The sequence below is a fragment of the Eschrichtius robustus genome, chromosome 2, assembly GCF_028021215.1.
Source record: "Eschrichtius robustus isolate mEscRob2 chromosome 2, mEscRob2.pri, whole genome shotgun sequence".
In the NCBI taxonomy this organism is placed as follows: Eukaryota; Metazoa; Chordata; class Mammalia; order Artiodactyla; family Eschrichtiidae; genus Eschrichtius; species Eschrichtius robustus.
In genome coordinates this window covers 178,663,573-178,684,723 of record NC_090825.1, presented here as the reverse complement: position 1 = coordinate 178,684,723, position 21,151 = coordinate 178,663,573, and the positions used below count along the sequence as shown (strand labels likewise).

The 21,151-nt window shown below is 57.0% G+C and overlaps 1 protein-coding gene and 2 non-coding genes across 4 annotated transcripts in view; 2 read left to right on the top strand and 1 right to left on the bottom strand.

Moving 5' to 3' along the window:
• Positions 1–18,083, top strand: part of PWWP3A (PWWP domain containing 3A, DNA repair factor) — a 36,947-nt gene extending 18,864 nt beyond the window's left edge. For both annotated transcript variants that reach the window (XM_068537407.1, XM_068537406.1), the window contains exons 2-14: positions 587–715; positions 1,294–1,379; positions 2,478–2,548; positions 4,135–4,866; positions 5,822–5,929; positions 7,638–7,708; positions 9,037–9,113; positions 9,584–9,644; positions 11,102–11,177; positions 11,515–11,565; positions 11,992–12,428; positions 13,610–13,698; positions 16,620–18,083. In XM_068537407.1, coding sequence (XP_068393508.1) covers positions 659–715; positions 1,294–1,379; positions 2,478–2,548; positions 4,135–4,866; positions 5,822–5,929; positions 7,638–7,708; positions 9,037–9,113; positions 9,584–9,644; positions 11,102–11,177; positions 11,515–11,565; positions 11,992–12,428; positions 13,610–13,698; positions 16,620–16,674 — 1,971 coding nt within the window. In that variant the 5' untranslated portion in view covers positions 587–658 and the 3' untranslated portion in view covers positions 16,675–18,083. The remainder of the gene's footprint in view (positions 1–586; positions 716–1,293; positions 1,380–2,477; positions 2,549–4,134; positions 4,867–5,821; positions 5,930–7,637; positions 7,709–9,036; positions 9,114–9,583; positions 9,645–11,101; positions 11,178–11,514; positions 11,566–11,991; positions 12,429–13,609; positions 13,699–16,619) is intronic.
• Positions 18,084–20,706: 2,623 nt separating this feature from the next.
• TRNAF-GAA (transfer RNA phenylalanine (anticodon GAA)) lies at positions 20,707–20,779 on the bottom strand. The gene has a single exon. It is a non-coding gene; the product is annotated as a tRNA-Phe (tRNA).
• Positions 20,780–20,911: 132 nt separating this feature from the next.
• Positions 20,912–20,985, top strand: TRNAN-GUU (transfer RNA asparagine (anticodon GUU)). The gene has a single exon. It is a non-coding gene; the product is annotated as a tRNA-Asn (tRNA).
• Positions 20,986–21,151: the final 166 nt, after the last annotated feature.

Genomic DNA, 21,151 nt, shown 5'->3' with positions numbered 1-21,151 from the left:
CCATCTTCTGCTAACTGGACCCACCCTCTCCTGCCGGGGTGAACCCCTCTTTGCACAAACGAACCCCCCCCCCCACACGTCCTTTTTTCTTTACTGTCACCGCCAGACCAGCCTTCCCCATTGATGTAATCAACGGTCTGCAGCTGTCCAGTCCTTTCAGGGACACGGCAGCCAAAAGAGCAGTCGTGTTCCTCTGATTTTATTTTTTTGCGCTGTGGTCAACTGTTAACTCCCCAAACATGGGAGGGTTGTAAGCTTTGATTGTTTTTAAGCTTTGAATGTTTACAACGCCTCTCCTGCCGACGTTGGAGGCAGGCTGATTTATTCAGGAGCCTTTTAAAAATAATCTAGACGGGACCTTTGGGAGGGACTTCGGCTGTATTTTATTTATGAAAATCATCCAGGCGCCTCCCTAGGCACTGAGGCCAGTCACTTCTTTTTGGCATTGAGCCAACTCAGTGCAGGATGATGGAATTGAACCATCTCCTTGAGGATCAGCCCCACTAACCTTTGCCCTTGAGGGTTGTGTCTGCGTTGAAATGGGAAGCAAACGATGTTATAAACCACCGTGCAAATTTTGTTGCAGGGCACATCGCGTCAGACCTTCAAGTACTTTGTTTGTGCCAAATCATTACTGCTTACCACATGAGTCTAAATCATGACGGATGCCAAGTATGTCCTCTGCAGATGGAAAAGGCGATTATGGCCTGCAAAGGTGACAGCTATTCTTCTGTAATTTCAGGAATTTGAAATGACTTTCGGGTGACGAGTAAAATCTTTATCAGGAGATATCTAGGAGTTGCTTCAGCGAAATAATTGAGTCTGAACAGTTGGCGCTCCTCTCCGTTGGCACCGATTCTCCCTCCTTCCCCGTCTAATGGGGTTTTGGTCGAGTGCTTACAAGGTTATGCTTCCGGAAGTGTCTTTTTTTTTTCCTCACACTGGGGAAAAAAAAAAAAATTTAACAGAGTCAGCTATAAAAAGGCATGTAAGGCTGTAACTCAAGGAAATAGCTGGCCGGGAGCCCTGATAGTAAATAACGGGAGTATCTCGGGGAGACTTCCCAGCAGCGTTGTGGGAAGAGGGCCAGATAAAACCCTGGTTCTGGTCTGGGCCTGCTGCTGCACCTTGTGCCTCAGTTTCCCCGCCTCTGGAGTCCTTTGCTCCTTTAAGAATCATCTGTTGCATTTGTATTTATGGGTCGCCACGGCTTCTAACATTGTGTTAGCTGTTTGTTGTGTCTAAGTAACAAGGTTTTTTTTTCCTTCTTCTTCTTTTTTTTTCCTAATGTAGGTCTTGGCCAGAACTGAGAAGTCAGCCAAAAATAAGAGAAAAAAGGGATTTTTTCTAGACGTTCAGATACTTTCCCTAGACAAAAAGTTAAGTGTTGTGTTTTTGTGATATTATCTTTTTTCCATATGAGATTTCTGATACTACCATTCCCTCCCCAAAAAAGTGAAGAGCACTCTTAAGGGCTTCTTATCTTTTTAGTTATAAATGGGATCAAAATAACCCAAAGCGGAAAACAACTGATTTTATTTCACGTAAGTTTGGAAATTGAAGATGTATACGAGGTACTGATGTCCAGAGAGATCAGTACAAAAATGGAACGAATTTAAATTAAACGTGAGGTAAACGCTCATTGGGGTTCAAGTAGGGCTGTTTCCTTCCCACAGATGTATTTGTGTGTCTTTTTTTCAGAAACTTGTGTGACAGCCCCCTGAGTTTTGGGATATTTGATGTTTGAGCCTGTGCCTCTGATAAACTGTCGTTTAGCATTCAGAAGGCAAACGCACGGGTGTGGGGAAGCATGTTATGTTGTGTTCTTGATCGTCCGTCAGTGGTGGAAGGACGTAGATGACCGGGAATGATTAAAATGCCCAGGTCATGTGTGTCTGACGGGAGAATTCCCAATTCTAAATAGAGAATGAAACCAAGTCAGCTCCTGCTCCCGCCTCCCCACGGCCCCGCGTCCCCATCCCTCTTTCTTCAGAGCCGCTCCTAAGCCTGCTTAGTCCACAGCTCACACTTTCCCCGAGGCTGGGAAGGTAATTGAATACTCGAGTTTGAAAGGAAAGCGCATCCTTTTAAACTAAAACACACCTGCTGGCCCGTAAACAGCTTTTAGTGACATTATCCTCTACTCTGAAAATCTAACAAAGGAGTGATTTGTGCAGTTGAAAGTGGGATTTGCCACATAAAAGCCACAATTTGAATTCATTTTTGCTCTTAAATCCAGCCAACCTTTTCTGTCTTAAAAGGGGAAAGGAAAAAACAAAACCAAAAACATTCACCAGGGTCCTTGCTGCCTCTCACCTCAGGTGCATGAATTCCCAGTTGGCCGTGACTTTTGGTTTGAGTGGAAGGGTGCAAAGGAAGAAAATGAATCTAATTCTTTTGTCGTCTAAAGCAAAACATGTTTGAAACGTCTTGGTGGCATGGCTGGTGGCGTATAATGGCCGTTCCTGTCCCTGCAGAATTAAGGTGAAAAGCACGGGAGCCCAGATCCTGAAGAAGTCTCACATTGAAGGCATTGCTTCCTCGTTAGGTAAGACCATGTTTTTGAGTAACTGTGAGGTTTTAATAAAGTAAGAGGCAGTTTGGGAGAAGATGGAGACTCAGGTCTGCAAAGCGACCCTGTTCAGGGTTTTCCCCTTCATACAAGGGAACGTGATTTCCCTGAGCTGGAGGAGATGGGTCTGCTTTCTTCACCCTTTCTAGAATTTGCCCCTCGAGCCCGTCCTGTTCTTGACTCCTAGGATGGCCAGTGGTGGCATCAGGGTCCACAGGCCACATCCGTGGCCCTGCAGGCCATGCAGAAGGGGCGCACCTCCCTGAAGAAAGGGGGAGAGGCTTTTCCTCTTTTTATGTGTTTTGCTTATCGCGTAGCAAGACTGAGGTGGTTCTGTTGCTGGTCTGGCCTCCGCCCAAGGTCTGAGAAGCAGTTGGATGTGTATTTAAATTCTATCGCTGAGCCCAGGGGAGTAAAAAGGGTGTGACCGGCACCAGCCTTGCTGCCAGGGTGTCGGTGTCTGCGGGCTGTCGGGGCGGGGGGCGGTGCGGGGCGGGCTGGAAGTGGAGCCCAGACTCCGGCCTCCTTGCGTCTCGTCGTAGGTCAGACAGACTTGGCCTGAGCCCGGCCCAGCTCTGCCCACGGTGCACACACCCCCTAGGAGACCGACCGGGCGCCGGCCTAGGCGCGCCCTTCCACAGGCCCAGATGCGGAAGCGTTCTCCCTGCTCAGACTGGGAGTGCTTACTTCACGTGCAGAGAGCTTTCTGTCCTGTGTAAAGGTTGCCCAGGGTATCTTCCAGCGGTAACTGTGACGTAGGGTCCATTTTCCTGCGTCTCTGGGGAAACCACTCTCGTTCAGAGCACGATGCCCGCCTCGGGCGGCGGCGACCAGCACCTCTCGGACGCCGTGACTGTTCGTGCAGCCCGTGTTGGGGGGCCGCTTGCTTGTGGGCGCCTTTACCGTTAGACGGGTAAACACTGTGTTGATGGAGGCATCATTTATGCCTGCTGAGCTGTGGCGTCGCCTCCGTCCCCTCGTTCAGATAAGAGCACGGCACCTGCGCGTCGGAGTGAACGAGGAAAGCTGTTGCAGCGGGGAGGTCAGGCTGAAGTTTCCAGGCCCCTGGTGCCACTTGCTGGCTTGGAAATGCCCTTGCAGAGAAGTGTGGGCGATTTACCGGCCCACGAGGAGCCTCTTAGTCGTCTGTTTGTCACCCCCACCCCAGAGTACACTGCCCGCAGAGTTCTTTATTTAGTTGGTGTGGGTTTCTGCTGACCCTGATTGAATTTGAAACTGTGAGGCTGAGAGAGGATTGGAGAAACATCTGAATACGTTTTGCCGGGCGGCATTGTTTTGTAACCTGGAGGAATGTATCTTTGTAACCCAATCAGGGGAGGGTCAGTCAGTTTGCTTTTGGGAAAGGGAAGCCTTGCAGCCCTGAACTGTTTTTTTGTCGTCCGGGTCCCTCCTTTGGGAAGATGTAGGTGAGAAGCGTCAGCCTCCCTTCAGGTGCCGAGACCAGCGGTCCCAGTGAGACGCCCCAGCCGGTGGAGCACTGCTCGGGTGCCGGTGCCGGCTGTCTGCCCATCACCAGGCTTTGTTCCTTTTCTGTCCTTCAGCCTTGCAGAACGAGGTTGCTGCCGCGCCCCTGGAGGAGCTGGCCTACAGGCGGTCGCTCCGCGTGGCTCTGGATGTTTTGAATGAGAGAACCCGTCCGTGTCAAGAAAGCTCTTCCGGGGAAGAGAGGACCACTCGGTCTCTGAGAGCGAAGCCCACGGAACCGGCCTCCTCGCTCTGCGACCCCAGCCCTTCGCCTTTGCTCCACGAAGACGCGTTGGGCAGTCCTGGGCACACGAGGAGGGAACGTGCGCCCCAGAGGCTGTCCGGCCCGCCCGCTCGCGAGGAGGACCCCGGGTGCAGAGTGGACCACAAGAAGGGGCTCGGGAGAAGCGGAGGCCTGCGTGCCCCAGCCGTCTCCTTGGCCGGCAGTGGTGCTCAGGACGGACGGGGATCCAGAAAACACCGGGCAAACCGGATGGTGAACCGGACAACGACCCTGAGTAAACAGGAGAGGAACCTGGCACGGGGGCCCAGGTGGGGTCAGGAAGCGCCTCCGTCCTCAGAGGGAGCCGGGGAGGAAGAGAGTGAGACGGGGGCCAGCCCGGCAGCCCTGCGCTCGCCTCCCGGAGGCGGGGCCGAAGGTCCTCCGGGCGGCCCCAGTGCCCGTGGCCACTCTGCCCAGCACCTGTGCCCGGACGGCGGCCAGAGGCCGGGGCCCCGCATGGCTCCGCGCAGCCCCACTCAGCTCGGCCCCGCAGAGGAGACCAGAGACGCCCGGCTCCTGGAGGGAGGTAAAAGCCCCGGAGAGGACGAGTCGTGTGCCGGGGAGGGGGCGGCGTCTGCTTCTCCCGTGGCCCATCCGGAGCCAGGCACCCGTGTATTTTTAACTAGATTCTGAATGAGATTGTTACCAAGATAGATCCCGAGCAGAGATGTCCTAAGTCCTTTTCGTCTGTCTCTCCCACTGGGCTATAATTACCTCAACTGCTCCCAAATACTTGTGTGTTTTTATTTTTGTTTTGAAGCGGAGGGAGGGAGTGGAGGGGCGCGGGGCGGAAACATGTGGCTGTGATAACGCTGCATCTGCTCCCCGAGGATTAATTCCTTTCTTCTTCCCGTCGCAGAAGCCATGATGCACTCCCGTTAAATTGGCAGGAGTCTCAGAAGTGATTAACTCACTTAAAAGGCTGCTGACTTTTTAAGGATTCCCGTGTCATGTATTTCTGTGTGGCTGCAGCCAGGCGCTATGATTCTGTCCGTTTGGACGTTGTAGCATCCCACTTAGTTTTGAAATGCTAATTTGGAAATCCATTTCTGCACGGCTGGTACCTTGCGCTCTGCCTGCCCCTCAGTCACTCCTGGGTTTCTGCCTTTCTTCGGCCCCTGAAAGGGGCCCTCTCCCTGGCGCCGGAGGCGCGGGGATGGTTTCCCAAGGGGCCTGGCCCCAGGGCCGCCCCCTCCCCCGCGTGTCCGAGGGCGCCTGCGTGAAGGGACAAGCCGCACGCGAGGACCCCCTTGCCCAGTTCCTCCACCTTCCCTGCTTGTGCTCGCGGTCTCTCCTGCCCTCCTTTCTCTCTTATTCTGTTGAACGTGCTTTAACCGACGTGCCCTGCCTGAGCGAGGCCGCGGGGAAGTCTGCGTCGCGGCAGCTTTGCTCTCTGCGCCGATGCCCACGTATCAGGAGATGTTCCTGGGGTGAGTCCCTAGGACCGTGACGGGGGAAGTCTGATCTACCCTTGTTGGCAGCCCGTCCACCTTCTGAAGAGTCAGTGGAGTTGAACGCCGTGAACGCTCTCCTGGCAGAAGACGAGGAGGAGGAGGACGAGGAGCCCCCGAGAATCCTCCTGTACCACGGTAAGCAAGTGGCGCCTTCCTAGGGGGAGGCCTGCGGCGCCCGACGTCCGGGGAAGGTCTCTCGCTGCGCTGCCTGGGTTTCGTCCTGAGCCGAGGGCTTACGGAGAGGGAGTCTGGGGTCTGCTGTCCAGGACAACCACGTGAGGGGGGGCTCCCTGGGGCGCGACAGCCCAGCCTCCCTGCTGTCCCCTCAGAGGGGACGGAGGAGGGCAGCCAAGTGAATAGATGGGCTCTGTCGCCACCGCTTGGGTGCGGCCTGGCGCTGCCTCGCAGCCTTCCCGGATGGCATCCCGAGAAGCAGGGGCTCGGCGCCCCCATGTGTGCACAGTGACCCCGCCCCCGGGCACAGGTCAGCTGCCCCTGTCCTCCCCGGAAGGGGGTCAGACACAGGCCCAAAGGTCAGAACCGGCCAGGAACGGAAAGCTAGTTTGCTTTCAACTGAATAATCGCGGACCGGTTTCAGTATTAGACTCGGCCGTTAACCGTTAGTCTTAACGTGGTCTGGGGGTGGTTTTGGTTTGGGTTTTGGACCTTTTTATTGTGAAACATTTACGCGTTCACAGGCTGCAGCGCGAGCAGCACGGGAGGCCTGGGGGCTTCTCCTGCACGGCCGGGGGGCTGGCCTGGAGCCCCCCGCCCCGTCCCCCGTCGTCCCCACGCAGCAGGCTCCCTGCCCTTTCTGTGTAAGCGAGTCTCGGGCGTTTCCCGCGGGCTCTGCCGATTGTTCCTGGTGGCGGCTGGTTACTATGGTGTCTGGATGCTTCCGCCTGGGCTGCAGTGCCTGGGCTCCTGGGGAGTCACTGGGGTCAGCTCCCCGCGGCCTCGCTGGGCGCAGGGGGGCCGCCGTGCCTTCTTGCAGAGGGCGTTTCCGTCCCTGTCGCCACACAGGGGTCAGTTACAGCCCCAGAAACCCGGGTGTTGGCTCTTTTCTCCCGGTTTTGTCTTCCATTTGGTTTTGGTTTGCTGGTGTTTTGGCCGGCCGGCCCGGGTTGGCTGTCTGCACCCGTGACCCGTCGTCCTGGGGGCCACGACGCTCCTCTCGCGGGTGACCAGCGCTCCGCGTGTGCCCCAGGCGGCTCCCTGTCCCCCAGGTCCCCTTTCTCTCACAGCCCTTCCTCCTGTCAGGCACCGCAGTGTGGCCGGTTTTTGAATGTTTGAGTTATTTACACATTCTGGAACTTTTTTGGTTGAGGATGCAGTTAAATTTTGTTGAGAAGTTACTTGCAGTTATCTTACGATTGTTTGAATAGTTCTCTTTTTTTTAACACTTTAAAGCCCCCAGTTTCCCAGACAGATGAGCTTCTCAGAAATTCAGTCCCCGTATGGGGTCTTCATTGTGTGCTGTGGTCTCCTTTCTGTTTATGTGCCATGCTCTTTAAAAAGTGCTCTATTCTGGAGTAACCTGAGGCTTACAGAGCAGTTGCAGAGGTGGCACCGAGCCCCCGCCTGCCCCCGTCCCCACGAGCACGGCGCACGGTCACTGCTAGGAAACCAGCTGTCACCCTGGCCGCGCTTGTGGTCGGCATTTGGGTTCCAGGGGCAGGACTTACAAACCTGCCCCTCAGACTCTCGGGTCTGTTAGGGGAACTATGTCAACACTGGGCTTAAACAATGTCTCCGTGGTTGCGTGTTCTCCAACAGCTGCTTTTGGTGCCTGTTATGATCTAACTTGTCTCTTTTTGTTTTCCTTTCTTTCTTTCAATTCTAGAACCACGTTCGTTTGAAGTAGGAATGCTAGTCTGGCTTAAATACCAAAAATACCCCTTCTGGCCCGCAGTGGTAAGAATTCTCCTCCACCCCCTGCTCGCTCAGTTGGTCCCCCGAGCCTGAGGTCCAGCGTCCTCCATTCTTGACGCCGGGACCCGGGCAGGTGGTCCACTGTTCCGGTGTTACTGGGGAAACTCTGGGTCCGTGAGCATCGACGTGGACGCGTTTACCTAAGGAAAGGGGGTCTCAGCCTTCTGGCACAAAGGATTGTGAGGCTTATAGGTCAGGTTTTTATCAAGCAGGCTTAGAAAGCCCGCCTCCAAAAAACGCCCATGGTTTGCTCATTTAAAATATTCTACATTTCAGCTTTTTAGTGTGCAGATTAGGGTGGGCATTCGTTGCACAGCAGGTGTTTGAGGTCCTGGCCGCGCCCCCAGTGCAGCGGACGCCCTTAAGTGTGGCTGACGTCCTGGCTGTGCCTCCTCCGCCTGCTTGGACGGTGCCCATGGTCAGTGGGAGAATTTGTGAGGCAGGGGCACCACCCGGTTGCCCTCGCCCCTGCCATTTCCACCTTAATTTCCCCCCCTTTGTCCTCTTCTGGCAGGGGCAGTGTTCTGATGGTTCTAGCTGTAGTTCTTTAACTTTTAGGAAGAGGCAGTGGTGTGTAAATCCTAAAGATAGCTGCCACCGTGGAGCGGCTTTTGTTGTCACGATGAGTCTGAGCTCATCCAGGTCAGCACGGCCTCCTGGCACGTGACTGACCGTCCCAGGAAGGACAGAATGAAATCTGTGCGGCACCTGTAGATAGAGCGCAGACATGCAGATGAACCGGGGTTGCCGTGCAGCTCCGTGGCAGGATTTGAGGGGCTAATTATCGGGGACCCTCACTTCCCGAGGTTCCCGTGTCCTCCTGCGGTTGGCAGCCTTCTCCCCGCCTCTCCGCTTTCCCCAGTTCCCGGGGGCCCTGCTGGTTCATGGGTGCCAGCGGCGCAGATACCCGTGGCTTGCGGGCTCCATCCTCACCCACGGCGCTGGTGGCGCCGAGAGGGGCCCCTCTGGGGTCCACAGCCTGCCGCCTCCCGCCTAACATCTGCTGGGCCCGGCCGGGCCTCCCCGAGCTCGCTTTGCCTGTCCCCCAGAATGAGGAGGATCGCGCCCTGAGCCGGGCGGAAGTGCTGAAGGCAGCAGCCATGATTCCTCTTGTTGTAGAGCCCTGGCTCTGCTCGGTCGGAACAGCACTGAGGGCCACGCGGCGCTTTCTGAGCGTTGCCCGGTGTCGGCTGTCAGCCCGAGCCGGCTGCGTTCCTTGTCACGTGCTTGACGAGGTGACATCAGGAAAGTGTCGAAAACCCACGACCTTCTGGGTCCTTGACACCTGGTTTTCTTGGATCTGCCAACAGGTCAAAAGTGTCAGGCGAAGAGATAAGAAAGCGAGTGTGCTTTTCATTGAAGGAAACATGAACCCCAAAGGCAGAGGGTAAACCCACTGTTCTCTGCTCTTGCTGAGTGCTTCTGGGTGGAGGCTGGCGAACGGGGCCGGGGTGGGGTCCAGAGCCCCGGATGAGGGTCCCCGCAACGGCTGTGTTCAGGGATGCGGCCAGATGGTTGGGTTTTCCAGACTGCTTGCCGGCTTCCAGAGTCAGCCCCGCCGGACACTCCTTGGGCCCCCATTTCCCACAAACTGCAGCGGAGTTGGCTCCCTGCAGGGGCTGTGAGCAACCCCCTGCCCAGTCACCCCCCTCCGCCCAGTCCTCGACTGGGGGCGGAAGCACCGTCTTCCCGGAGCCGGCCTGGAAGCATGGGCACACCTGGGCCCAGCTCCGAGGGGCTCCCTCCTCCACCCACGAGCCTGCGCTGGCAGAGGCCCCACGCTTTCCCAGAGGAAGGGCGCTTTTAGGTCGCGAGATGGGGCTGGCTCCCGTGAACCTCTGCTCTCTCTGCTTCCAGCATCACGGTGTCTCTCCGGCGACTGAAGCACTTTGATTGTAAAGAAAAGCAGGCGCTTCTGGTACGTGGATGGTTGTTTGCGCTGCTTTGAAGGGCTGGCTTGGTGGCTGGTAACGGTGTCCTCCACCACAAGGCCCTTCAGACAGCGGTAGTTGTGGGAGTGACGCCTGGCCCCGGCTGCTCCGCTGGGGGTCGCTGCCCCTGGGGCGGCTGCTGGCCGTTCCCCACTGAGCAGGTTTGGCGTGGAGGACAGGGCGCCCTGCACAGAGGGGAGGTGGGAGAGCCCAGGGCCAAGGCCCACAACTTGCGGTTGCACCTGAGCCGCCGCCGGGAAGAGCACCGTAGACCCCGAGGCCGTGAGCCTGAGCACCACGTACGTCAGAGAGCACCATCGCCGTGGCCCTGTGACCGGCCCAGCCCATGAGCCCCCAGGAGCTGGTCCACACAGGGTGCTGTCTGTTAATTCTGAAACACCCACCACTTCGTTGTCCCAACTTTCAAAAACACAGACTGCGACTGGGTCGGGCAGTGGGGCCCGTGAGCCCCGCTCCGACGCGGGTGTCTGCTTGGCCCCCGGTCAGCGGGTTCTGGGCTCTGCGTGGGGTGACGCCTTCCCGTGTGGGAAGCAGCGTCTGAGCTGGTTCCCCGGGTGAGTGGGATGCGGTGGGGCTGTCAGGGCATCTCCTGCCGACCAGCTGTTCTCTGAGGGCAGCAGGCCACGGGCCTCAAGTGCGGGTGCTGCTTGGAAGGTCGGCACCCACGCTGGACCCAGCCTTGGGCTCTTGGGACCGGAGGGCGGGGGCGGAGGGGAGGGGGGAATCGAGTTTGAGATTCGTGTGCCTCAAATACCTGAGGAATGGGTTTTATCGCAAGGATGCCTGGGTTCAAGAAGATGGCGTGTAGGCTTCGCGAGACCCGGATGCCCGGGCATGTCCCCTGGAAACGGGCCGTGGGAGCTCGGGCATGTGCCGGCGACACCCTGCTGTCCCAGGTGCTGGTCAGTGAGCCTGGCCGCGGCCCAAGCGCCCTCCGCCTCTGGAGCTGCCCGCCCCTCCCATCACACACCTGTGGGTCTCAGGCTGGTCTCGCTGGTCATCCCAGCTCAGGGGTTCTCCCTGGGGGTGACGGCCTTGGGTTGCTGTGAGGATCACACGCCAGGGGTCCCTCCCCCGGGGCAGCACTTCTTCCCACTGACCGTGTACAGTTGAGGGCCACGGGCCCAGAGGTGTCTCCCACGGGGTTCATCTCCTGCAGCCTCACGTCTTGTCCCTCTGATGGCCCGTCAGCTGCCCTGCGGTGGGTTTTCGCCTTCCTGCTCTCAGGGTGTGTGGTGTCTCTCTCGGCCCCCGAGGGCTCGGCTCACAGGGGACCGTCTTCTGAGCAGCCCCGGCCCCAGACGTGCCTCGCAGGGAGCCCTGTGCGGGGGCGTCTGCAGGCCCCTTCCTGGACGAGGGGACTGAGGACGCGGGGCCTCGGAGGTGCTCCCGGCTGACGCCCGCCTTCTGGGTCTTGTTGCAGGACGAGGCCAAGGAGGACTTCGACCAGGCCATCGGCTGGTGCGTCTCCCTCATCACCGACTACAGGGTCCGGCTTGGTACGTGGGGCTCCGGCGCCCCTGCACGAAGTGACGGGGGGCAGCAGTGCGGGGCCTTCCCTGAGGGCCCCCGAGGGTGGAGGGTGGCCCGGTCCCCATAGCTGTCTGGCCCAGCCCCGAGCAGGCTTCTCCCCATCCCAGCGGACAGGCAGGCGCCTGGTGGAGGCTCATCCTGGGTCTGAACAGAACGGTTTCCTTTGAATCCGGGCTGGTTTCCATCCGTCCCAGGTCCGGCCGTGGGGGGTCCTCGGGCTTGAGGTCAGGGCGCACACCAGCTGGACGACCCGGCAGAGTCCAGTCCTGTGTGTGGCCTGACTTCCCTTCCGCCCCTGTGCAGGTTGTGGTTCCTTCGCCGGCTCTTTCCTGGAATACTACGCGGCTGATATAAGTAAGTCCGCCCGCAGCTCCTTTAAGGTGGGACCCGCTCTTTTGCCCGTTAGGAGTGGCAGTCTTCTTTGAGCTCTGGAGGGGTGTGTGCGGCGGGCAGCGCGCCCCAAGCCTGAGGCCTACGGTCCAGCCGTGCCTGGGTCCACGGGGTCCCCTCGCTTCCCTCTGCTGTGGGGCCGGGAGGGCGGCTGCACACCCACACCTGCCGCCAGTGCCCAGGTCACCTGCCTGGGGCCGGGGCATCTGCGTGGCCCTCTCCCTGCCCTCCTGTCGCTGGCGTCTGCAGGGTGCCGCTGAAGCAGGGTGGAGGGCAGAGCTGGGGCGAGGGGCGGGGGTCCTGTCGGCGGGAGAGCCCTCGGGGACCGTCCCGGCGCAGCCCACGTGGTCGCCGACGGCGCCCAGTCACGGGGGTGCGCTTCCTCCGCAGGCTCCCCCGTCCGCAAGTCCATCCAGCGGGACGTCCAGGGGACCAGGTTCCCCCCGCTGAGCGGGGTGGGCCCCGAGGAGGCCTCGGCAGGGAGCCCGCGGGGCAGGAGGCCGGCCTGCAGGAAGGTCCTCCCTGACCGCTCGCGGGCCGCCCGGGACCGGGCCAACCAGAAGCTGGTGGAGTACATCGTGAAGGCCCGGGGCGCCGAGAGCCACCTGCGGGCCATCCTGAAGAACAGGAAGCCGTCCAGGTGGTTGAAGACGTTCCTGAGCTCGGGTCAGTACGTGACCTGTGTGGAGACGTACCTGGAGGACGAGGAGCAGCTGGACCTGGTGGTGAAGTACCTGCAGGGGGTGTACCAAGAGGCGGGCAGCAGGCTGCTGGCACGCGGGCACGGGGACGGGATCCGCTTCGTCCTGGATGTGCTTCTGCCCGAGGTGAGCGCCGGCGGGCCCCGCAGCACGCCGGGGTGTTGGGGCCTGGGCGTCGTTCTCCAGCAGCCTTCCCGGGGCGGTGCCGCCTGAGCCGTCCACGGGCAGGGCCTGGGGCCTGCGGGCCTGAGTCTCCCCGAGGCGCTGTGGGCTGGGCGCTGCGGCCTGGGCCCCTCGGGTGGTCCCTGGCCCAGGGGAAGGGGAGCTTCAGCTTTGGGAACGCGCTTCAGCTGGAGCGCGGGCGGTCGAGGAGCTGGTGCACGGCCCCTCGGCCCTTCTTCAGTTCAGGGAGGACACTGCTGGCTGTGAATGGAGCGTGTGGGAAAATGTCACCAGGCTCTAAAGTGTTGAGCTTTATCGTTGTGGAAATTTCAAATCTGCTAAGAAAAATTAAGTAGCGCCGTGAGCCCTCACGTGTCCGTCACCCGCTGGAATAGCGCGGCCTTGCTCCACTTGCACTTCCAGCCCCTCCTTCTGGATTGTTTTTTACCCGTGCGTACTTTCATGTGTGTCTCTAAAAAGGGTGATCCTGCCCCCTGGGGACACTGGGGGACGTCTGGGGTTGTCTGTGGTCGTCACGAGTGGGGGGCTCCTGCCGTCCTGTGGGTGGGGACCGGGACGCCACTCCACACCCCGCGGTCCAGGACGGCCCCGGTGTCGGCCGAGCCGAGGGGAGAGAGACCCTGCTCTGAACCAGAAGAACTCTTTAAAAATAAATAGCTACGATACTATGATTTCACTCCAGAAAAGTAACAGTGATCTTTTGATATCAGGCATCTATTGTGTATTCAGATTACTGCTTTGTGCTGTCTTGTTTTTTTCCTCTTTTTTTCTTTTTTTATGGCCACGTCACACGGCTTGTGGGATCTTATTAGTTCCCCAACCAGGGATTGAACCCAGGCCTGGCAGTGAAAGCATGGAGTCCTAACCACTGGACGGCTAGGGAAGTCCCCAGGTTCTGCCTTTCTCTGCTTTTGGTGACATGAACTCTCATCTCATCCAAAAGAGAACGTTGTAGATTTAATTTGGAAACATCAGGAGCAGAGATTTCGTAGACTGTACGAGTGTGAGCTGGGAGGGCTCTGGCGGCCGGGGCGTGGCTGGACCGCCCGCCCACGCGGCCGCCTCCGAGCTCGGTGCGAGCCGCCAGGCCCGGCCTGAGCCTGACGTGCGCTGCCCTCTTGCAGGCCATCATCTGCGCGATTTCCGCGGTGGACGCTGTGGACTACAAGACGGCCGAGGAGAAGTACATACGAGGACCTTCACTCAGCTACCGGTAGGCAGGCCGCGCTGCGTCCTGAAGGGCTTCGTCTCCACGCGCCGGCGGCTGTGGTGGCTGGGCTGAGGGGCCCTGGTCCGAGCTGGCAGAGCTGGGCCCACCGTGCCCTACGTCCTTCATGGGGCTGATGTTTGCCTCCCCGACGTTCTCCCCCGTTGCCTCGATGCCACGGCTATTTGAGGAAACAGCGAGATTAAGCAGCAGCCGCTGCCCGGACGTCCCTGGCTGGCGGGAAGAATGCGGTGATCAAGATGTTCCTCTCACGCTGGTGTGGTTAGCGCCCTGGACTGGCGGTCTGGAGCCCCTAATCCCATCTCTGGGCGGGCTGCCAGGCCTTGCTGGGAGCAGGCGGGGCCGCGTGGCGGTGACAGGCTGAAGAATCAACTAGGGCCTCATGGTACAGACCCTCCCCAGCCTCAGCGGCTGCCCTGCACACCCGGTAAAGAGACGGTGCTCCCGGGAGAGTGAGGTCCGAGCGGCCCATCTCCAGCCGGCACCACCCTCCTGCTCGGGCTGCCGGTCGGAGGGCGTCCTGAGTTTCCCGCGGCCTCAGCCGGCTGCAGGCACCCCGGATGCCTGTGGAGGGCCGTGGGCTGTGCCCCGGCCGCGCCCTGCCGCCTCAGGGACGCGGTCTGAGCGCTGAGCGCTGAGCCCGGTCCCTTGGGCCGGGTGTCAATCGGGCAGTGGGTCTGTCCCGGTGCGTCCACCTCCCGATTCTTTTCACACCGTAGTTGCGTTTAGGTTCTTGTGCACAAACCATCGAGCCTCGGCACCACGACAGGGTTTGGGTCTCCTCGTGGGGTTCTTAGGCTGCTGTGTTGCGTTTACCTTTGGGTCGTCCCCCTCAGGATCATATTCCTTGTTGATCCTGAGAGGGGCAGCCAGTCAACTAACTGATCATGTAATTTTTTGTTAACAGATTAGGCATTTAAAGGACAATTTGATATTTCATCATTTTTTCTTTGTAGTTTATTTTTCTTCATTGTGGTGAAATACCCATAACGTAAAATTCACCATCTTAACCATTTTAAGCACACAGCTCAGTGGCATTGAGCACATTCACACTGTCAGGCAACCACCCCTACCATCATCTCCAGAACTTTCTCATCTTCCCAAACTGAAACTCGGTCCCCATGAAACACTCACTTCTTTGTTTATGGGGGTTTTTTTTGTTTGTTTGTTTTTAATTGAAGTATAATTGATTTACAATATTATGTTACTTTCAGGTGTACAGCAAAGTGACTCAGTTATATGTACACGTGTGTGTGTCTGTGTTCTTTCTTTTAGATTTTTTTCACTACAGTTTGTTACAAGATACGGAGTATAGTTCCCTGTGCTATATAGTAAATCCTTGATGTTCATCTATTTTATATATACCAGTGTGCATCTATTAATCTCAAACTCCCACTTTATCCCTTCCCACCCTTCCCCTTTGGCAACCGTAAGTTTGTTTATGTCTGTGAGTCTGTGTCAGTTTTGTAAATAAGTTCATTTGTGTCATACTTTAGATTCCACATATAAGTGACATTGTATGGTATTTGTCTTTTTCTGCCTGATTTACTTCACTTAGTATGGGGATTTCCCTGGCGGTCCAGTGGTTAGGAGTTGGTGCTCTCACTGCCGCAGCCAGGTTCCATCCCTGGTTGGGGAACTAAGATCCTGCAAGCCGTGTGGCATGGCCAAAAAAAACTACAAATAATTCACTTAGTATGATAATCTCTAGGTCCATCTGTGTTGATGCAAATGGCATTATTTAGTTCTTTTTTATGGCTGAATAATATTCTATTGTATATGTGTACCACATCTTCTTTATCGATTCATCGATGGACATTTCGGTTGTTTCCATGTCTTGGCTGTTGTGAAGAGTGCTGCAATGCACGTTGGGGTGCATGTATCTGTTTTTTTTTTTTTTAAGATTTTTTTTTTCAAGATTTTTTTGATGTGGACCATTTTTAAAGTCTTCATTAAATTTGTTACAATATTGCTTCTGTTTTGTGTTTTGGTTTTTTGGCCATGACGCATGTGGGATTTTAGCTCCCTGACCAGGGACGGAACCCACACCCCCTGCATTGGAAGGTGAAGTCCTAACCACTGGACCGCCAGGGAAGTCCCTATCTTTTCGAATTAGAGTTTTGTCTGGGTATATTCCAGGAGTGGGATTGCTGGATCATATGGTAATTCTGTTTTTACTTTTTTGAGGCATCTCCGTACTGTTTTCCATACTGGATGCACCAACTTAACATTCCCGCCAACAGTGTAGGAGGAGGGTTCCCTCTTCTCCACATCCTCTCCAGCATTTGTTATTTGTAGACTTTTTTTTTTTTAATATTTATTGATTTGGTTGCACCGGGTCTTAGTTGTGGCATGTGAACTCTTAGTTGTGGTATGCATGTGGGATCTAGTTCCCTGACCAGGGATCAGGTGATACCCCCTGCACTGGGAGCACGGAATCTTAACCACTGTGCTACCAGGGAAGTCCCGTTACTTGTAGACTTTATAACGGTGGCCATTCCGACCAGTGTGAGGTGATACCTCATTGTAGTTTTGGTTTGCATTTCTCTAATAATTAGTGATGTTGAGCATCTTTTCGTGTGCCTGTTGGCCATCTGTATGTCTTTGGAGAAATTTGGATTTAGGTCTTCTTCCCGTTTTTCGATTGGGTTGTTTGTTTTTTTGTTATTGAGTTGTATGAGCTGTTTGTATATTTTGGAAATCAAGCCCTCTTCAGTTATATCATTTGTAAATATTTTCTCCCAGTCCATAGGTTGATGGTTTCCTTTGCTGTGCAAGAGCTTATAAGTTTGGTTAGGATCCCATTTGTTTATTTTTCTTTGATTTCTCTTGCCTTGGGAGAGGGTTTATGTTTATTAAAACAGAATTGCTGACTAAAACGAAGTGATCTCCTTTTGGTTTTGCAGGGAAAAAGAAATATTTGATACGCAGCTCCTGGAAGAAAGGAGCCGGCGAAGCTGAGGCCGGTGGAGGCAAGGCCCTGCACTCTGGAGCACAGGCGGGCCGTCGGCCTCCCTGACGGCTGCCGCCTCTGTTTTCCTGGCTCTTGTGGAAGGTACAGCTCCTGAAAGGGTTTGAAAGGACAGAGACTTTTTTTTTTTTTTTTTTTAACTTTACGTCATTACCTGTGACTGTACCGTGTAGGTTCACAGAAGGTGCACGTTTGTGTTTTATGTTGAAAAGCACCGTACCCAACGTTAAACAGGAGCTTTAAAGACTCTGATATGAACGTATGGCTCCCGCAAGATCAATGTATTTTTCCGTTTGTTTCCCTCCTGTGTGTGGCTCCTCTTACGACGGCTCCTGAGTTTGCTGTGCCTCTGTTACGTGTTTTTGAGGCAAACCCGTGTTTGTAAGAGGCAGGACCCGAGACCCGCTGCTTTCCCGTGCTCTAGCATCTTCTGGGACTCATGCAGGAGAGCAGACGGACCGGCAGTCTTTCCAGCCTCTTTCCGCACGGCCCCCATGTGGGTTTCCCCGCCCGGCCTTGTCACCGCGCAGCCAGCTGCCCAGATAGCTGTGACGATCCCACCGGGCTGCTGCGCCCGCCCGGCCCGGCCAAGGTCATTGTGTGCACAGCCTGGGCCTGGGCCGTGGGGTTGCAGCCCGGCGCCCGTGGAAACCAGTCCTTTGTCTGGAAGCCCGAAGCACAGATGGGTCCCCCGATGCCTGAGGGTCCCAGGCTCAGGACCCTCCCACACCACCTTTGGAGAGAGTTGTGTGAAGGCCCGGTCCTTGATGTGGTCACAGAAATTCTGTTCTGGTTTAAAGCCACACACGGTGGATCATTTATTCTAAGCTGACGCGAGGCTGCCTGTGGAAGGAAACAGCCAAGTCCCCACCGTGATGGCTGGGCCGCGGCGTCTGAGCACGGCCAGTCCTCCCCGAAGCCGGCACCGGCCAGCGAGCGGCCCCTGCAGAGGACAGCTGGGGAGAGGTTCTCGCGGGCGCCGGGGACATGGGCCCTGATCCTGACGGGAGGCTGGGTCCCCGCGGGAGGGAGGTGCAGAGATCACTGCGGGGACCTGTGTGTGGTGTCTCTGCTGGTTTTGCTGAAACCTAAGCAGAGGTGCAGACACGGCCCTGGAGGTCCCGCTGAGCTGCCCCCCAGGGCGGTCGGAGGGGCATCCCGTGTGGGCCAGGCTTGGGAGGACGGCCCCGCCAGCATCTCCACCGCGGCCTCGCTCCCTTCTAGAAAGGTCTAGACAGCAAGCCTCCTTGAAGTGGGTCAGGATGGAGAACAGGGTGCTCTTGTGGGTGAGGCATCCACGTGGAATATTCCGTTATTGTGAAGTATTTTTATATATCTGTGTTCTGAGCTCTGGTTGTGGAATTGAACTATTCAGACTGGAATTAAATGCCGTTTTGCAGCCCTGCCTGTTCTTTCCTGGGCCCCACGCGCAGCCCACCTTGGGCGCTCGGGCCGGCCACGCTGTCCCCGACGGCTGCTTCTGGAGGCTCCTTCCCCAGCTTGGCTGGGGAGGCGGTTTCCACATCAGCCGAGCAGAGCCGGTGTCTGTCAGGTGTGCCGGGTGCTGACCAGAAGTGCTGGAGGCTTCTGCCTCTCGGCACCCAGCCCCATCCCAGTCCTGCGCCCCAGCAGGTGTGTTCAGCTCCTGACTCCCACTGTATTATGTTTTTGTTCGTCTTGAAACTTTGTCCCAGGGCCACTGGGGCAGGCAGTGCTGGGTGGGCGTCTGTTGATGCCCCAAATTGGTGCTGGGTAGTGGTTACGAAGGCAGAGCCAGCTGACCAAGTGAGGAATGTTCCAGGAGGGGCTGTGAGGTGGCCCTGGCCCCCAGGAAGCCGGCGCACTGGGCTGCTTCTGCATCAAGAAGAGAGACCCAGCACAACGCGGGGTGCAGCCGGGGCCCCCACCGGCCGGCCCGTGGCCTCCTGCACCCCCGTCCACCACAGCCCCAGCTTCCCTGCACCCACCCTCACCCGGCGTCCCCCCTCAGCTGTCTGGGCTCCGTCCAGCTGGCGTCTCAGCAGCCCGCACCTCTGCATGGCCACCCTGCTCCCCCCCTGTGTCCCATCCCCTCCCCGGGCGTCCACCCCTGCCCCGGTCACCTCCCACCACTCACAGCCACCCTTCCTGAACCTCTTTCAGCCACACCCCTGACCCAAGACCCCGTGATGCTTGTCCTACAGTCTCTGTACCTTTCTCGCTCCAGCCCAGATGGCATGAGGGGACGATCAGACCCCCCAGTGCAAGGAGCAGTGCATCAACAAAACCGCTTCCTGGAAGGGGGAGTTTTCCTGTGTTCACTTCAGCACCTCTTTTTTTTTTTTTTTTTTTTAAACATCTTGGAGTATAATTGCTTTACAATGGTGTGTTAGTTTCTGCTTTATAACAAAGTGAATCAGTTATACATATACATATGTTCCCATACCTCTTCCCTCTTGCATCTCCCTCCCTCCCACCCTCCCTATCCCACCCCAGCACCTCTTTTAAGTCTATCATTTATCTAGGAAATTGATTAAGACGAGGGATGCACACACACACAGAATCTCAAATCAGACAGGCACGTCTGTGCAGTGTGGTCAGTGCCCCTCCCCCCAATGCATGGCTTCTACGGCCAGGCTTTCCTGTCCCGGCTACCCTCGCAGCCCCTGCTCCCCCCATCCTGCTGCCCGTGCTCCACCCCTTCCAGGTCCTGCTCCCCACCTCCTCCAGCCCTGGCTCCCCCTCCTCTCCCCCCCACCTCCTCCCCACCTACCCATCTGCCCCTCACCCCCTCACTGACCCTCACTGTTCCTGGAATTATGGTGAACCCTCTGTTAACTCCCTGCCCTATCAGACCTGCTTCTCCGTTTCAGGGCTCTCCCTTGACCCCCCCAGTTTCCTGATGCAGGCTCTTACCTCCCCTATCCACCTCCCCTCCCCATCCAATCCATCACAGCTGATTGCTGACAGCTGATTGCCCCTCCTGTATTAGTTATCCATCCCTGCCTTAGCAGTGAACCGGCCCCTGGCGGCTGGAAGCAACATTCTCTCTTGACTGGGCTGTCCTGTGGTCTCAGGAGGTCGCAGTCAGATGTCTGAAGGCTCGAATGAGGCTGGGGGCTCGGCTCCCAGGTGCCTGGCTCACGGGACAAGGAACGTTAGGAGAAAACAGGAGCCTGAATAATGCCTGGACATGAGTTGGCGATGTAACACATTGGGTCATGAATTGTTAACGTCAGTGGAAAATGTTAGCAGTAAGAGAGACTGGGTGATGAGTACAGCGAACTCTGTACTAGGTTTGTGACTTTTCTCTGAATCAAACTATTTGGAAGTACAAGGTTTATTTTAATTAAAAAATTCCAGCTCCACAACCTGGCCAGTTGTGGGAACGGAGGGCAAGGAGGCGTAGGATTCCCAACAGACCCGGCCCTCGGCCCAGCCCCGCTCTTTTCTCCTGTATGTCACCACCGGGATGGTGACACCAACCGGCGCCCCGCCTCCCCTTCCCGGGACCGCGCAGTCCGGCTCCAGGACACACCTGGCGTGGTCCTCCCTCGCCAGGAGCCAGCCCTGCTCCTCACCTGCATTCCCCTGTTGGGAACGGGGGAACCTCAGTTTCCCCATATGTATTGTAAAGTGGGCAGAATAGGTACCCAGCAGGACTGTCACAGTTAAATGACATCCGAGCAGAAGGTGTCTCGGCAAACTCCCTTTTGGCGCTTTTGGTATTCAGTAGTGTTCCTTTTGACAATTACATTCGTTCTAATCCTGCCACTTAAAAAATATTGTAAATGGGAGTGGGGAAGGGGGTCATTTGGGCTGGGATCATAGTTTTGGGGGTGGACTGGGGTGGGTGGGGATGAGGCCTTGTTCTAAGCCCTCCCGCCTTGGCATGAGCCAGCAGCCGAGCTCCTCATCTGAAGAATGGAGAGTATTCTGGGGAGGAAAGGTCAAAATCGACACATTCTGGGTAAAAGTGCTGGGAGAAGCTGGATCAGCTTGGAGCAAAAAAGAACGCTGTTCGCTGGGGGCGCCAAAACGTCTGCCGAAACCCGGGATCGAACCAGGGACCTTTAGATCTTCAGTCTAACGCTCTCCCAACTGAGCTATTTCGGCTGCGCAGTAGGGGGTTGCTCCCGCCCCCGACTCCGCCCCACGCTGAGCCGCTTGCGTGCAGGCGCAGCTCGGGCAGCCCTTGCGGGCCGCGCATGCCTCGTAGGGTCGCGCCTGGAAACAGGCCGCAGCGCCGTCTCTGTGGCGCAATCGGTTAGCGCGTTCGGCTGTTAACCGAAAGGTTGGTGGTTCGAGCCCACCCAGGGACGGGCTTGCGCTTTTCCTTCCCCGGGTAACAAAAGAGGGGACGGCTCCGCTCGCCTTCTTTTGCCACGACCCTCCCCATGCACTTCCGTATCCTTCTATCCTGCGTGGGGCGTACGGCGGCGCGCGGCGGGGGGGGGGGGATTCCACAGAGGCGGAACGTCCCCGCCC